This window comes from Rhincodon typus, chromosome 21 (assembly GCF_021869965.1).
Source record: "Rhincodon typus isolate 14 chromosome 21, sRhiTyp1.1, whole genome shotgun sequence".
NCBI classification, from domain to species: Eukaryota; Metazoa; Chordata; class Chondrichthyes; order Orectolobiformes; family Rhincodontidae; genus Rhincodon; species Rhincodon typus.
The window spans coordinates 29,131,640-29,149,228 of record NC_063352.1 but is presented as its reverse complement, the minus strand read 5'-3'; the positions used below and the strand labels follow the sequence as shown (position 1 = coordinate 29,149,228).

Here is a 17,589-nt window from a genome sequence, read left to right as displayed (position 1 = left end):
TTTCATAGTCCTACTTGAACGACCATCTTAATTGTCAGCCATGTTCAGTTTGTTTGTGTCCAAAGATAAGCAAGAACTGTTAAGCAAAGGCAAAGGTCAAGGCACTTTAACTAGGTTCCATTTACCTGCTTGATGCAATAATTGGTTCCTGAATTGACAACAAAGGAAGCAGAGGTCGTGGGAGCAAAGTTGGCTAGGTACAGAGCCCAACAGTTAGCCAGAAATGTCAGGTGCAGGCAGAGCAGACACCATAGGTAAACCAATACTATGAAAGCAGCACACATGAGCTGATGCAATAGAACATCTTGGATGACTCCTTTATTATATTTCTAAGACACAGATGGATACAAGATTGTGTAAATAGGGAAAAGGCAGAACAGACTGTCAGATGGGAGTCCAGCTCACTTCCTGGTGAAGCATAAAATAAGCATAGGATGCTTAAATGAACTTCTTGATCTGGGTAAACAACACAACACAAACAATATTCTCTTTAAACACTGACAATATTGAATGAAGGTGGTATTACTATATGTGCTTGTGTATTATGGTAAGTATAAAAGTTTAACATTTTACAGCACTCGGAATATCAGCTTCTTCCTTATTAAAATAAAAGCAAGTCTATTTCATCTTTATATTTTGTCATATACCATCAAAAATACAAATTGTCGGCCAGGATCCTGAAAAGATTGTGGGTCAAGCCATGTCAGCAAGTATCTGGCTCATCAAATGACCAGGTTCATTTCCACAACAGGGGGCAACAATAGGGGAAAAAAAATCAAAAATCTGGACTGGAGGAAAGGGAAATAAACAATGTCAGTCATTAGATGGTTCCTGGTAGAAAGAATATACTGGGACTTTATAAAACAAAGGCCCAATTTAAAACCTGGTCACTTTTGTAAAATAAAAAAGATCTTGCTGAACAAATTCCCTGGCATCTTCTGTTATCCATTCCATAACCCAGCCTAGCTCACACTTATGTTGGTGTAAACCGTCGGGCCTGTGCACGAATCCTCTTGTCGTATTCCACTCGGTTTTGGCTGCGAAAGGAATACAGTGTTACCCACCAGATGTTCATGGCTGGCCACTAACCATGCAAAGTAATATAATCTACAGAATGGGGACAAGATGAGGCCCTGTTAAGTGAATGAGGTTCAACCAGAGACAGTTGTTAACAAAGGCATAAAGAGGGCTGATTTTGTTAAGAAACCCTAACCCTACCCCACTCCTCACTAGTGGATCAGTGCTGCTGGCCTTCTTCCCCATGTCTCTCAGGCCCTTCTCAAACAAATTGTTTAATTTTTTTTAATCTTACCAAGTCCTCAATGAGAAATCCAGTAAAAAAGAACACATAATTCATTATGCCATTATTTAACTGTGAAATAAATTAAATCCTATTCTGTTAATTGTTGCATACATAATAACCCACAGGTGAAAACCACCAAAATCTGCTCGAAACATAGAAAGAACAATGAACATGCCAGTGTGTCACTGGACATAGGCTCAGACCCTAAGCCTTTTGCCCAGGCTTCATACTCAAATTGCTATCAGCTTCACTCACGCACTCTTTGAACACAGTGAGAAGAAATCCAGACCCGGAAGAGGACAGCAGAGTGGTGACGCTGATTGGCTGACGTGGGGAAGATCTGCATCAGTGCAGTCACTGCTTCCAGAAGGTGGTTTGCAGACGGCTGTTGTCAAGTGACAGTTCAAAAAGAAAAAGGAAGCATTTATCAAGGCTAGGAGGCTGGGAACACATGAAACAAGGGTGGAATACAGGGAAATTCAAAAGAAACTTATGCAAGGAGTCAGGAGGGCTAAAGGGATCATGAAAAGTCATTGGCCAACAGGATTAAGAAAAATCCCAAGGCTTTTTATACATATATGAAGAGTAAGAGGGTAGCCAGGCAGAGGGTTGCTCCACTCAAGCACAGGGAAGGGAATTTGTGTGTGGAGCCAGAGGAAATGGGCGAGGTAATAACTGAGTACTTTATGTCAGTATTCACCATAGAGAAGGACTTGGTGAGGAGTTTGAGGTAATGCATTTTGGAAGGTCTGATCCAGATGGAAAATATACAGTAAATGGCAGAACCCTTAAGAGTACTGATTGGCAATGGGATCTAGGTGTACAGGTCACAAAGTGGCAACGCAGGTGGAAAAGGTAGTCAACAAGGTATATGGTATGCCTGCCTTCATTGGCTGGGGCACCGAGTTTAAACATTGGCCGGTAATGTTGCATCCTTATAGAACCTTAGTTAGGCTGCATTTGGGATATTGTGTTCAATTCTGGTCGCCACCCTTACCAGAAGGATGTGGTGGCTTTGGAGAGGGTACAGAAAAGATTTACGAGGATGTTGCCTGGTATGGAAGGCATTAGCTATGAGCAGAGGTTGGAGAAACTTGGGTTGTTCTCACTGGAACAACAGAGGTTGAGGGGCAAACTGATAAAGGTCTACAAGAAGGGCATGGACAGAGTGGACAGTCAGAAGCTTTTTCCCGGGGGGGGAAAGAGTCAGTTACCAGGGGCCATGGGTTTAAGGTGCAAGGGGCAAGGTTGAAAGGTGATGCATGAGGCATATTTTTTTACACAGAGGGTGGTGGGTGCCTGGAACTCACTGCCGGTGGAGGTAGTCAAAGCAGATACTATATTGACTTTTAAAGGGCGTCTTGACAAATACATGAGTAAGATGGGAATGGAAGGATACGGTCCCCAGAAGGGTAGCGAGTTTTACTTGTGACGGGCAGCATGTCGGTGCAGGCTTAGAGGGCCGAAGGACCTGTTCCTGTGCTGTAATTTTCTTTGTTCTTTGAATGCTGTATAAACAACTCTGCATTTACACAAGCCTTTTACATTCACACTGGAATAAATGGGAAAGGATGGACTGAATATTCACTGCAGACAGTTCAGTGGAGTGACTAGAATATTCTGCTGCAGCAGCTAAGCATGGTTTAAAAGTGTGGGTTCTTAAACTGCATGCTGTGGTTGATTTTTCAATAGAATTAACAAGCACAAGACATGAAACACTAGTGTAGGTACGAGATTCTGAAATGCTGCTAGCTAATTGTACATCAAGTCTTTGCTCCCTTAAAGAAAACACACATGTAGCTGATGCTTACCAGTAGATTGTGTAGGCTTCTGCTTGAGCTGGGTCCTGAACGTTTGGTTCATTTAAAAGTTCTTGTATACCTAACAATACCTAGGGCAATAAAAGTAAATGAAGAAGCCAAGTGTAAACACTTTGTGCAAACCTCTCAGCCCAGATACTGCACCACTTCAAAATGTCAAATGTCAATGTAGAAAAAAAAACAAATAAAACCCTGAAGTTTCCTTCTTGAACATCAGGGTTCTAGAAGCTAGGGGAAATGCTAACTACTGTTAGTTAACTTTCCTAAATCTATCATCTGAGTTTTTCGGAGCTCCTGAGGGAAAGAGAACTGATCACATCTCTGAAGCTGAAAAACGTTTTACATGTGAATAGTTACTTGTTACGAGGAGGAAAGTTGAACACAACACTGGAAGAGCTCCATATTCTTTCAAGAAGCATCTTTCAATATAAAGCCATGCAGATCAGGAAGACATTGGATTTATATTGTTAGCTGGTCGGAATAAGGCAGAAATACAGGCACAGACAATATAGGCAGGGAAAAGGACAATATGAACAGTCCAAAACCCCTCAACGCCATCCAGGGGCACCAGTTAGCAAATGCATGCTGAGCAAAGGCACCATTACCATATATACTTGCACAAATATTGACTCTGTGACTATTGGCCTAAAACAAAATGTAATTTTTCATTTACCTTGTTTATCAGGGATCAGATTGCATTTATGTTCTTAACTGATTTCCATACTTATTATGGTCATTCACTTAAAGACACATACTGGAATCTTTAAATTTTTCCCTCCACCAATTCTAGTGGCAACCTCCCAGCCAGTTGATTGAACTAATATGTACTGCATGATCTATCAGGATGCTTTCATGAAAGAATAGCAAGTACAAAGCTCAATTTAAACTAGAGAGAAAAAAGTGACAGAATGGGTAAAAAGCATCAGCAAAATGGTCACATCTGCTGCAGACTGATCCAACTGTATGTCCTCAGAATTTAAGAGAGATGACAGTTTAGAATTCAAGGTGTGACTCAGAAGATCCATAAAAAGGTATGATTTATCACAGAAAATAAAAAGGTCTGCCAACTGACACTGGCGATAAAAATCAAATTGCATCGTTTTGTCATCCAACGTTAAGAGAAGAACATATTTCCAATGGAGGTCAATTGATACATGAGTGAAAGACTGATGAACATTGACATGCCAGCTAATAAGACAAAATAAATACTGGCAAAAAAATCTTTGTGAAGTTGGCTGGCTACAAGAAAACTGGTTTAAAGTGGTTCCACTTTAAGTGGTGTGCAGGATGGTACAAAATTAAAGCTGGCAATATTCAAAAACTCTTCAATAAGAAAATTTAGAAGTGTGGTCATTTATGTTCATTAGAAAGGCTGGTTGGATGACGTTGCTTGGAAGAAATGGATCAAAGTATGGAATTTGATACCAAGAACATGTGTGCCCAAATAAACCTCTCAAGGTCAGTTTCCTGAAAGATGTGGAACAACTGGAAGATGGCAGGTTAAAAAAATGACACACATTTACTAAATGAAATGGAAGTGCTGTGACTAGAAACATTGTAACAATAGGTCATAGATGCATGGAACGAACTTGATCTAGACACTGTCAAAAATAACTTCTAAAATATGGGATATTGAATGTGCTTGATGGTGCTGAAGATGATTGAAGTTCCTGGTACTACAAATGATGAAAAAGAGGAGAAAGATCCATATGATTTTGTTTTACAGTGAGGCTACTGGGATGAATTGTTCAGTGATTCAGGAAGTGGTAAGAAGGACTTAAGTGAAGAGCTTGTGCTGAATTTATTATGGTGTACATCAAATGTATATTTAGTTTATATTGTAATAAAATGTTACAGTAAAATAATAAGTGTTAGAGAGTTCATATTAATTCTTTAGAGTTGTTGGCTTTTACTTTATTCCATTGTAATAGCCTTTCTTAGGGGCCAAAACACATGTATTTCAATCCCTCAAAAACTTTAATCATGACCTTAAAACTGGCCCAAAATTTGACTTTTACATTAGTATATATGGTAGGTCTTATTCCAACCCTTCTCCAAAAGCAGATATTTCATTAACATGGAGGACATCTGCCTGGGAAGACATCAGTGCGGCACCAAAAAGAACACTGACCCCAGGGAATAAAGGAGAGCTTGTAAGAGGAAAATAAATTCCTAAACTATGCCAGTCATTTAAAAGAGAGGACTGCATTGTGATCAACAGATCGAGGTTTGAGAAAATAATCTGCCATAGCATTGCAGGGTTTCATAAACATGCACACTCCATCTCAAACCTCAGAATTTAGACTGGTGACTCACTTCAATGCCCTTCATAATCCCTCAATCCCACCAGTTGGAAACAAATCGATCTTTTAAATTACCCAGTTAGTATTAGTGGGAATGTTCTCTGTGGAGTTGCAATTAAACCCAATGCATGTCCTACTTCACATCACGCTGACCTGTTTGATGGTGATTGCTGGCCTCCAGTCCTTCTCTGCTTCTAGAATTGACAGACAGACAGTTCCTGACGGATACACATTCGGGTGGAATATTGGTGGCTCAAATTTGCCTGAAACAAACAGAAAAATTTGAAAAGTATTGCAGTGATAGAGTAATTTAACTAAAGCAGACTGGTGATCACATGCATACACAGGTCAACTACTGAACTCATACACACATTGCAGATGCGTTCATTCAGATGCAATGCACTTAAACACTGAACTGCACTGTTGTACAGTCTTCTGTTTCATTCAGTGTTGAAAATTACAAATTGAAATCATCCAAAAGTGACATTATTGGAGACATTTACTTCAAAATAGTCATATCTAGAACAAAGGAAGATGGTTATGGTTGTTGCGTGTCAATGATCTCTACTTCAGGAGTTCCTTAGGGTAATAGAATAGTTAGAACACAAAAGATGGGCATACAGCCCATTGTGTCCATGTTGGCCCTCTGAAGGAACAATCCATTCCCCTGCTCCGACCACCTTCCAATAATCCTCCAAAGTTTTCCTTTTCAGATAATGATCCAATTCCCTTCTGAAGTTGATTAAATCCCTTCCACGCTCAGACAGTGTACTTCAAATCCAAGCCTGTGCTATATGAAAAATGTTGTCCTCCTGTTTTCATTACTTCTTTTGCGAATTCCCTTAAATAATTTCCTTACAATTGAGTCCTATCGTTCTCAGTAAAAACCGCAAGAACTACGGACGCAGTAAATCAGGAACAAAAACAGAAGTTACTGGAAAAACTCAGCAGGTTTTGCAGCATCTGTGGAGAAAAATCAGAGTTAATGTTTCAGGTCCGATGACCCTTCCTCAGAACTGATGGCAGCTAGGAAAATGTCAGTTTATATGCAGAAGATAGGGTCGGGAGAGGGGGTAAGGAGTAAATGATAGGTAAGGACAGAACCCAAAAAGGGAGAGAAGAACAGTGGGACAGACAAAGGAGTAGATAATGATCTGGCGAGGAGGGTGAATAGCTGTTAATGGCTAACAACAGGTAGTGTGTGAAGCAACACTTTATTTGCACTTCACACAATCTAGTCTACTGCATTCGCTGCTCACAATGTGGTTTCCTCTACGTTGGGGAAACGAAGTGTAGGCTGGGTGACCGCTTTGCAGAATATCTACTTTCTGCCCGGAAAAAAGACCCTGAGCTTCCAGTTGCCTACCACTTTAACACACCACTCTGTTCCCTGGCCAACATCTCTGTCTCAGGCTTGCTGCAGTGTTCCAGCAAAGCTCAGCGCAAGCTGGAAGAACAACACTCCATTTTCCGCTTGGGGACCCTGCAGCCCTCCAGATTCATATCGAGTTTGAGTTCAATAATTTTAGGTCTGAGCTCTCCCAGGTCCTAGCCCCCAACCCCACACACCAGGCCCTGTTATCACACAGTCTACCATTATACATTACCTATCGTTAGCCATTAACTGTCTCCATTAACAGCTATTCACCATCCTAGCCAGATCGTTATCAACTCCTTTGTCTATCCCACTGTTCTTCTCTCTCTTTTGGGCTCTATCCTTACCTATTATTCTTACTCCCTCTCTGCACCCTATCTTCTGCATATAAGCCGACATTTTCTGAGCTGCCATCAGTTCGAAGGGTCGCCAGACCAGAAATGTTAACTCTGATTTTTCTCTACAGATGATGCCAGACCTGCTGAGCTTTTCCAGCAACTTCTGCTTTTGCTCCTATCGTTCTCAACTCTTCTACCAATAAGAATGGGCAAAAACAATCTACTGTCCAGGCCCTAACAATTTTGAATACTTCTATTTCGTCTCCTTTTAATCTTCTCTGTGGAGAACAACCCAATTTCTTAAAGCTATATAACTGAAGTTCTACATCCATGACTGCATTCTAGGTGCAAACATCCTCAGCTGCTTCAATGATTTTCTGACACAAGGCAAGAAGTGGGGATGTTCAATGATGCTTGTGATGCACAGTACCATTCACGATTCCTCAAATACTGAACGAGTTTATACCTACATGCAGAAGGGCCTAAACACCTAGCAATAGTGTGTCCAATGAAAAGATGCACTACAGCAAAGTGTCACGTCTCCTTCTAAGCTCATTGTATTACACTTAGAAGGACCACACCAACAAATGCATAGGACTACGAAATGCATGCTCCCATCAAGTCACAGACTATACCAACTTGGAAATAGATCACTGTTCCTTCAGTATTGACAGGTTAAGATCCTGGAATTCCTGCTGTAATAGCATTATGGGTGCACCGACAACACATGGATACAATGGTTCAATAAGGTGGCTCACCATAATCTTTTCAAGTGCAATCAGGGTTCAGGCATGAATTCTGGCCTTATCAAGGGTACATAAATCTTACAGACAAATAAAACAAATAGCTAAATTCTCACTGTTACAAAGACAAAAGTTTGAAATACAACACCATTAACCGTTTAAATGGGACTTCTCCAGATAATGCTATGACACTAATATATTGTGACTGTTTCACAAGGTGCACTACAACCGGTGGTCTTGACTTATGAGGTGTCCAGAACACAATACTTCATATTTTTCCTTTCACACACAGATACCTGTCCATTGTAGATACTTACACTTTGGTGGTGAAGATGGATAGTCATCCTTAAAAAGCACCCGCAGTTTAAATAAGCCTCCTTCCCAAGTTGTCTGTTGGAGTGAAAGACAAAGTAGATTTACATCAAAATTGACTGAAATGATTATGAGCAATGCAGTTTCAGACAGTCTACTCACCCCTTTTTTGCCTGGAATAGCACATTCCCAATTCATCAGGTTCATTGTGCCGTCTGGATTCTTCACAGGCACAGCCACAAATCCCTACAGAACAATCAAAAAGTATTAGAATGTTCAAAGCATGGTAATACTATGAACAGAGCCCCATCAAATATCTTTTGGTTTTATGTACCACAGATGGCCCCTCAAATACCAGCTCATTCACACACAAGAACAATGACCCGTTGATTACCACTCACCGCCTCTGACCTGTCAAATATTTGTGTACGAGGGTGCATGATACTGATACTTATATCTTTACACCCACCCCTCCTAAACGCATCTCAAGAAAGTTTTTGACTGTGAGCCACTCTAGGAAATTCTTAAGGTGTTTCTCTTTATATTCTGTATTCATTCTTGGAATTTAACTGTCACTGGCAAAAGCAGTATTTGTTGTCCATTCCCAATTCCTGTGAAGATGGTGGAGGGTAATCTTCTTGAAACACCACAGTCCACATGGCGCAGGTTGATTACAGATTATTAATTAATTAAATTTAAAATTTCTCCAGCTGCCCTGATGGGATTTTAGCTCATACCTTTGGAGAACAAGCCTGAGCCTCTGAATGATTCGTTCAGTAACATTAACACCGTGTGATTGCACTCTGTATGAATTCAAAGGTCTTTTATCCTTCTCACACAAAAGATTTGCGATTGTAAAAGTAAACCTATATCAAGTGTTATGGGGCAGAAATTAATCACTGTCAGAATGTGCCATGTCTTTGTAAAGACCAAAATCACAACAGCTGAAAACTTAAATTCAGTTAATTAAGTAAAGTTGGTCCCAGCAATAGTGATCAAGCTATGGCATTTTTGTAGAACCATGTATAGTTCCTTAAAGTCTTTTGGGGAAGATGAAAAACATTTTGTTATGTCTGCTGGCACCCCTAAAAACACTCTCAGTATGTATGTGCAAAATGCACATGAGCAGTATCCTTGCCAGTCACGTCAGAATGTACTGCGTCTTTGCAAAGAACATATCTTTTTATTTTTTTGTATTCTTGATTGTAGACCGATTTGTAGGGTTGCTCCACATTTTAAAAGCAACCTGACACTCATTGTAAGTACTGTTTACACAGCTTCTGTTCAAGCAGTAGTGGAAGCCTGGTTTGCAGACAAGCTGCAACCAAGGGATGTGCACAAATAGAGCTTTGCCTGTCAACAAGATTGGTCTGTGAATAGTGAGGAGTTATTGATGACAAAGGCCTTCTGTCTGTCAACTCTATGTGATTGGCTCCCAAGTAGCTGAACAACTTGGGGTGCAAACGTTTTGGCAGAAACCATCAAACCTCTGGTGGAAAAGAAGCTGCTTTTGCGCTGCAGTAAAAATCATCTCAAGTCACAGCCATTTTTCCCCTCATCAGTTGCTATAGGCTCTGACTCTTAACCGGTAAGTTAGAGACTTTGTAAGTGTGAATCAGCCACCTTGTACTTTCTGCAAGCAGGTGAAAGTATCTGGAGAAGAAGAATCAAATAGAAGGGTATTCTGACAAGCCAAAAGGTCTATCTCTACGAAAAGGAACCATTTAATTGCCTTCCAAATCGTTCCCTCTTCCCATCACACTCACGTTTTGTTTCCTGTCTGTACGTGTGCATAGTGGGGTAGTTTACAAGACGGTTAGAGTTTTAACTAGTTGAATTTTGTGTCAGTGGCTCATAACTGTTTATCTGTAGTTAGAAACTATTTACTTGTAATAAATAAATAATGTCATTCTTGTTAAATCGAAAACACAGACTTCATTTCTCTGTCAACCCGGGACAGGTAAATTGGAAACTCCGCGTATCTTTGCAAATCTTTAATTTTTGTGACGACTCTGGATTTCCAGCCCACTAGCCTAGTGAGCAGTAACCCCATAAATATACATACGAATGGATGGTCTTTCCTCCATGCCTTTCTTTCCTGTGAGAGACGATTCAAGGCAATCCCCGACATCTTTTCAGCCCTTAGGAACAGAGAGAAAAGCTGGCCATAAGCAGCAAATACATACACTTTACCTACATTACAGATGAAAGCAAGGTTTCTATGTTGAAGCATTTTATACAATGTTATATAAAGTTTATGAAGATGATCAGCAGGAACCTGTCAGACAGCCATCTGGGTCATCAGCATAAATATTGTAGGATCTCATACTTGGACATGTCCTACCCTGTGTGCCCTCAATTATATTGTGCCATTGATAGATTTCAGAGACTTGGGCAAGGCTAGGCTGTGACAACTTCCTCCAGCATACCAACTTTCAAATGCTCACAGGAGACTGCCTGAGGCCACAGAAAGAAGCAAGAACTGCAGGGAAAACAAAAATCCATCAGTGACCATTGTTATAGAAAGAAATACCCCAACTGGTGACTGGTTTCCTGACAAAAAGTTTCACAGCCACACAAGGGCTCCTGATAAGTCCCAATTACATTCTGTTGCAGGTCCTATCTGGTTAAACCATAGTCTGTTAGCTTTGTAATAGCCTTCAGCCTCAGTTGAGCAGAATTTCCAGAAAATTACTGAACTATGCTCATCTCACTGTCAGATGAATTTAGTCAATCAAATTAACCATTCAACCCATCTGGATGACTTGTAGCAAAAACAGAAATTGCTGGAAAAAGCTTAGTAGGTCTCGCAGTACCTGTAGAGATAAAGCAGAGATAACATGTCAAATCCAGTGATGCTTCTTGAGAACAGAAGGGCCACTGGACTGACACATTAATTCTGCTCTCTCTCCACAGATGCTGTCAAACCTGCTGAATTTTTCCAGCAATTTCTATTTTGGTTTCTTCATCTGCAGTTCTTTATTGTTAAGATGATCTGTGATATTAGCTCTTTGTCAGTATTTACTTGGGACCTGTGCTCCTAGACTGGAATTAATAAAAAGGTAAAAGTAATCCAGGGCCTGGAGATTAAACCCAATCACAACAGCTGAAAATGATACTGATCATCAAGCTACAAGATTTTTGTAAAACCATGTCTAGTTCATTAAAATCTTTTGGGGAAGGAGAAGATTATGTCTGTTGACTCCCTAAAATCACTCTCAATATGTATGTGCAAATTGCACATGAGTAGTATCCTTGCCAGTCATGTCATTCTATCCTGTTTGCTCATATTTATTGTGCTGATTTGGGTGCAACCATGTTTTGTTTTAAAACTGTCAGGGTGTTTCACAAATTGTGCAGATGCAAAATAACACACGGGCCACAAAAAAGCCATGCAATGACTACCTCTAATAAGAGAGAGTCTAACCACTAGCCCTTGACATTCAATTGAATTACCATCACTGAATCCCCATTATCAACATCTTGGGGATGACCACTGACCAGAAACTGAACTAGACTAGTCGTATAAATACAGTGGCTACAACAGTAAGTCAGAGGCTTGGAATTCTGCAGTAAATAACTCACCGAAACGTTGCCAGTAGCAAGTAAATGTCTCCCAAAAGCCTGTTCATCTTCTACAAAGCACAAGTCAGGAGTGTTCTGGAATACTGTCCACCTGCCTGGACGAGTGCAACTCCAACAATACTCCAGAAGCTTGGCACCATCTAGGACAAAGCAACCCACTGGACTGGCACCACATCCACAAATATCCAATCCCTCCACCAATGCTCAGCAGCAGCAGTGTGTACTAACTACAAAGTGTATTGCAAAGCTCCTTAGACAACATCTTTCAAACCCATGATTACTTTTGTCGAGAAGGACAAGGGCAGTAGACACATGGGAACATCATACCTGCAAGTTCTGCTTAAAGTCACTCACCATCTTGATTTAGAAACATACCACCCTTCCTCTGTGTTAGGTCAAAATCTTGGAATTCCCTCTTAATGGCATTGTGTGTCTACCCGCAGTGGGTGAAGAACACAGCTCACCATTACCTTTTCAATGGCAACTAGGGATGGGCAATAAATGCCAAAAATGCACACATCCCAAGATTGCATTAAAAATACTTTCCATATGTGCAATGTGGTGCTGCTTGGAAATACATATGAAGTCTTTACCTAGTTGAACCTATATGTGATTGCGAACCCACAAAATAGCTGTCCCTAACTGCCTGGAAGTGACCTAGCAACCAATCAGTTGAATTCAAGGTCGCAATTAGAGATGAGCAAAAACTGCTGCCCATTGCCAGGACTAGAAGCTACAGATCTGGCTGCAGTTATCACATCCAGGTTAAGTTCAGTAAAACTGGCTTCAGCGCCACAGAAATGTAAGTAATCATGGAAGCTACCAGACTGCAATGACTCCACTGTTTAATATCCAGCAAGTTATTGTTCATAAACAAAATCTAAATGGATTCCAGTTACAGACAGCAGGGAAACAGTCAGAGGCACCTGGGCCCACACACTCAAGAGACACTGAGACAAGACTGTAACCAATACCCAACGATGGTAAACTTTAATGAGTCTCTGCAGGGGCAAGCCTACAGCTCAGGTTGGCGTCAGTGTGCTCCCCAACAGTGCCTGAGGCTAGGAGCAAGGTTTTACCTGTTGTCACCCCACTTCCTCCCTAGGCTGGGAGTAGGGCTCAGGGCCAGGGTTTACTTGGTGTCCTCTACAAGGGATCTTGGTGCCATCAGTTGTGCGCCCACCCCTGGGTATTGTCTATTATTCTGCTTAACCCAGCCCATGTTACCCGCTTTTACCCACGATCCGGAGCCCCGCGTTACATACTGTCCCACCAAACCCAACAACCCGTACACCTCAGGTGTCACCTGTTCCAACCCCACAGACATCCAGCCGATGTTAGCTCTCACTTCCCACTCCCGGGAGCTTAACACTTTCTTCCGCCTGACCTGCTCTAAGGTGTACCTCTGCCTTACCCACCCCCAACTCCTCGGTACACCTCTCCCCTCCCCCATCTCACTCCACCACCTCTCATTCTCCGTCTCTTGCCCCGCTTCAAGTCCCGCATGTATCCCTGCCCCGGAGATATACCTCTTGTTGTTGTTGTCCTTCCCGCCGGGTCCGGTTTGCCCGGCTCCAGACTCACTTCAGACAGACCCGAAGGACCCCGTGGGGAGATGGCCAGCGCGGTGCCTGCTCAGAGTTAAATGGCTGCTCTTGGGGGATGGCGGGGTGGTATCGGAACCGTGTGCTTTCCCCGCTGCCGGTACAGCCTGATCTGTGTAGATCTGCAGCTGCACAGGAAACGAAGAATGAAAGGCCCAGTCCTACCCAAACAATATCATACAGGCATGGCGCAAGTCGGCACAATCGTCACCTCCGACCCCAGCTTTCCTTTCTGAAGCTAACGGTTAGTTTCAGGGACACGAGCAGAAGTTGTTGGAAAAGCTCCGCATCTGCGAGGGGAAATAAATCGGAGTTAACGTTTCGGGTCCGGTGAGTTCAGAGGAAGGGTCACTGGACCCGAAATGTGAACTCTGAATTTTTCTTCACAGATGCTGCCAGACCTGCTGAGCTTTTCCAGAAACTTCTGTTTTTGTTTCTGATTTACAGCATCTGCAGTCCTTTCGGTTTTATTTTCGGTTAGTTTCTGGAATCTTGCTGTGCACAGGTAGACTCCCAGCTATTCTGGAACCAGTTGTTCAATGTCTCATACCCCAGTTTGGCCCAGAGCTTGCTAATTCCACCTCGCACCCTTTGTGTCTAGTGGGTTGAGGACACAGGCATTACCAGCCCGACTTGGTGGCCATTCAGGAACGGACTTGAATTAATTCATTTTGTGCAATCTGACATATTTCTGAGATATTTGTTTCTTAGACTGCAGCGATAGGAAGAGGCATTCGGTTCAAGGGATTTGTGCCCGTTTTTGTCTCCACACGAGCGAACTCGCATTTTACCTTTGCCCACCCTGCTCCCACGTGTAGTCGCATCTCATAAACAGCAATCAGCGAGCTCCCTTTCCTCCTCCTGCTATTGCCAGATAAAAATCTCATTGGAGAATCTGTCAGGGCAGCAACTGCAATATGGCAGCACATAAAACTTTGTGCTGCAGAACTGTGCCATAGCGAGTGTTTCCTGGTGTTAGGACTAGTCTCACTGGTGCAAAGACCAGAGTACACTGCCCTTGTTGCGATCCGGTTTCTAGTTTTTGTCCCCGGGATCTACAAAGACACTTAAATTCGTCATTAGATGCGTTAACTTCATACTGCCTTGTTCTGAAATCTCAAGTGGAAACAGCTTCTCCACATCAGAACTGTCAATTTTAAAGACGTCCGTCAGGCCCGTTTTCCTGCACTGGCGAACCCAGCACGAAAGCGTACAGTAACATATAGGAACATCAACTTTCAGTTGACACAACATTGTATATTCTATCCCAATCCATCGCACCAGGAATACCATGACCTACAGCGCTAATGCCAATAAAGCATCCACAGAAGGGTCACCGGATCCGAAACGTTAACTCTGATTTTTTCTTCACAGATGCTGCCAGACCTGCTCAGCTTTTCCAGCAACTTTGGTTTTGTTCCTGATTTACAGGATCTGCAGTTCTTTCGGTTTTTATTTAGTATTTACATTTAAATCCCCATCTGTTTAAATCCCGACCTGACCTCACCTTTTCCTTAACGTATCAGTTTCTATTTTCCTTCAGGGTTCCAGCACCGAAAGTACACTAATGCTTTCTGCTGTAATTCTGAACTGGACAAGATGAGGAAGAATTTCTTCTGAAAGAGGGTCGTTAAACTTTGAAATTAGTTCCCAGATACAGCAGTGCAGGCTTTACTGTTGAATATATTGAGTTAGGCCTTTGAATGTCATGGGTTATGAGTTTCAGGCAGGACGTGAATTTAAAGCCACAACAGATCAGCAAATGTTCGTTCTTAATGGCACAGCAGACTTGATGGGGCAAATAATCTAAACTGCTCCAATTATGATCTGTACACTTCCTTTCCCTGTCCTTAAAACCATTCAGTAATCTTTCTGGTCGTCCTTCCCTCTGTCTCCTTTGCGTTATCCATTCATCTGCCTTAGTAAAACATTAGGAGTTTTAAAAATGAATGCCTGCAGTGTTGACAGATGTATGCTTAGCTTTCCACTGAACAGCTGCCACATTACAACAGTACCTCATTGGCTGTGAAGCACTTTGGAACATCCTGAGATCATATAAAGTACTGTAGAAATGCAAGATCACCTTGTTTTCTCAAATCTCAGCTCAGCAGCCGTTCAAAGGAAATGTTTATCATTAAAGTTTTTCTTAAATTGACAAGATATAGCTTAGAATTTGATTTAAATTGTAGTTGTGCAGTTACATTTGAGAGCTCTGGGCTGAGGTATACTTCTGAGGGCCACCGGAGGGCAGACGAGTAAAGATGCTGAAGCTTTAATATTTAGATAAGGACCATGCTGCTACTCCTGTTTGAACCGTAATCAGATTCACTGTCCGATTGCATATTAGAAAATTACCTATGCAGAGTACCAGAGGGCTAGGAATAGCAATAGATCCCTCACAAGTTGCCAGGAATAGGAAACAAGGGAAGAATTTTGTAAACATATGCATTATAACCAGACACTTTATTCTGAAGATGTGGCTGTTCTTCCACGTCATTTCACCTTCGCGATTCAAGGAAGCAGTTCGAATTCCTGGTCTGCGTGAACGTTAAGCAGGTGAGAAATTCCAAGTTTAATAAGGTGATAAACGGCCAAAGTTCAAGTCCCCCATGTCCGGAAGAACTGAAACGTCAAGTGACCAGCAGCCTTGGACACGTGAATGAAGGAAGATAGGGTCAATGTACAACTATAAATAGGGCTTTAGTACGATCCTGGTAACAACAGGATCTTGAAGGAAGAGTGAAGAACCACTTAAAATTCCATATTTTTTGTAAGTGCACATAACGGATTTAGGAAAATTCTTGAAGGCAAGTGACAGGACAGGTGGATAAGGCTCCATATTAACATATTACATTTGAACTTCAGCAAAACTTTCGACAGTGTCATATAGGAGACAGTCGTACAGCACAGAAACAGGCCCTTTGGCTCAATTTATCCATGCCAACCAGCTGCCCTGAACTGATCTCGTCCCATTTGCCTGCATTTGGCCCATATCCCTCTAAACCTTTCCTATCCATGTACTTGTCAAATGTCTTTTCAAATACTGTAATTAAAGCCACTTCTACCAGAGATGCTCCATGGTGTAGTAGGATTAGGTATTAGAGATTCATGGAGTGACCATAACACAAGACAATCAACACATTGCTCAATCTGGAACTGTATAATAATCCTAAATTGATTGTTCAATTAGGGTCAATCAATTAAAAGGGAAACAGTAAATAAAAACACAGGATTTAGATAGATTAGGAAGGTAGGCTGACAGATGTTGATCCACATCAAAAATTCAAGAAAAATAACATCCACAGGAATACACGGTCTGCATGCCAGTCTAGGTGAATTGCCTTCTCTGCTGTGGCATCACTTTTGAATTTAGCCCGACCTGCTGTGTTTCAATACTGCACAAGTCTGTACCGAATCAAGATGTGAACTTTCTGCAATCCTCACTTTCCTTCACATTCTCACAGGAATGTAAGAATTGCGAACTGGACACCAAATATATCTGGGAGTAGTTTAGGAGCCTAATTAAATCCTAGACAGAAATGTGGAGCCAACTCTGGGATATAAACCCAAATTACTCCCTTTAACCTTCTTCCCTTTTCTCTCTCACTATGTTACTGTCCTCCAACAGTCAGGAGAGACAATATTTGGAGGCTCAGCAAATGTGAAAACCATTGCAGCCAGAGCTGTTCCTTAACTTAGTCTCTTAAAAGGAGAGTCAATACAGTGTGGAGCTGGAGGATCATAGGAGGTCAGGCAGCATCAGAGGAGCAAGAGAGTTGACATTTTGGGCCCAGGCCCTTCACCAGTCCTGAAGGGTCTAGGCCCGTAGCGTTGACTCTCCTGCTGCCCGATCTACTGTGTTCCTCCAGCTCCACACTGTATCGACTCAACTCCAGCATCTGCAGTTCTTGCTTTCACTGAGTGTCTTAAAAGGAGAGAATGGCTGCTTCTCAGGCATTACACCCACCACTCAATTAATTCAGAAGACTGTAAGGTGTAAGAGCATAAATAGGCCATTCTGCCCACCAAAGCTGCTGTGCAATTCAATGAAATCATAGCTGATCTGATTATCCTTAACTCCACTTTCCTGCCTTTTCGTCAAAACCCTGGATTCCCCTGATTTTTAATCTGTCTATCTCAGCCTTGAATATACTTAGATAACAAGGTGTAGAGCTGGATGAACACAGCAAGCCAAGCAGCATCAGA

The 17,589-nt window shown here is 41.9% G+C and overlaps 1 protein-coding gene across 3 annotated transcripts; it reads right to left on the bottom strand.

Annotated features, from left to right (window-relative positions):
• Positions 1-291: 291 nt before the first annotated feature.
• On the bottom strand, positions 292-13,533 carry LOC109936179 (SUMO-conjugating enzyme UBC9-A-like). Of its 3 annotated transcripts, none has more exons than XM_048609292.1 (7): positions 13,309-13,533; positions 10,260-10,335; positions 8,357-8,440; positions 8,200-8,272; positions 5,580-5,689; positions 3,115-3,194; positions 292-1,688 (listed from the first exon to the last, which is right to left on the bottom strand). In XM_048609292.1, the coding sequence occupies exons 2-7, from the start codon at positions 10,323-10,325 to the stop codon at positions 1,658-1,660; spliced, it is 444 nt and encodes a 147-aa protein (XP_048465249.1). In that variant the 5' UTR covers positions 10,326-10,335; positions 13,309-13,533; the 3' UTR covers positions 292-1,657. The 3 variants fall into 3 exon arrangements, with proteins under 3 accessions (XP_048465249.1, XP_048465250.1, XP_020390394.1); XM_048609293.1 differs by having other exon boundaries at positions 292-456; positions 13,309-13,528; XM_020534805.2 differs by having other exon boundaries at positions 292-1,037; positions 13,309-13,510.
• Positions 13,534-17,589: the final 4,056 nt, after the last annotated feature.

Bases quoted from the DNA above. Each gene is read 5' to 3' on its own strand.
- LOC109936179 (XM_020534805.2), bottom strand. From the start codon at position 10,325: ATGTCGGGGATTGCCTTGAATCGTCTCTCACAGGAAAGAAAGGCATGG. The intron at 8,441-10,259 runs GTATGTATATTT...ATTGTTCTGTAG, and splicing joins GGAGGAAAGACCATCCATTC to GGATTTGTGGCTGTGCCTGT. The intron at 1,038-3,114 runs GTAAGCATCAGC...TTCCTTTCGCAG, and splicing joins GAAGCCTACACAATCTACTG to CCAAAACCGAGTGGAATACG.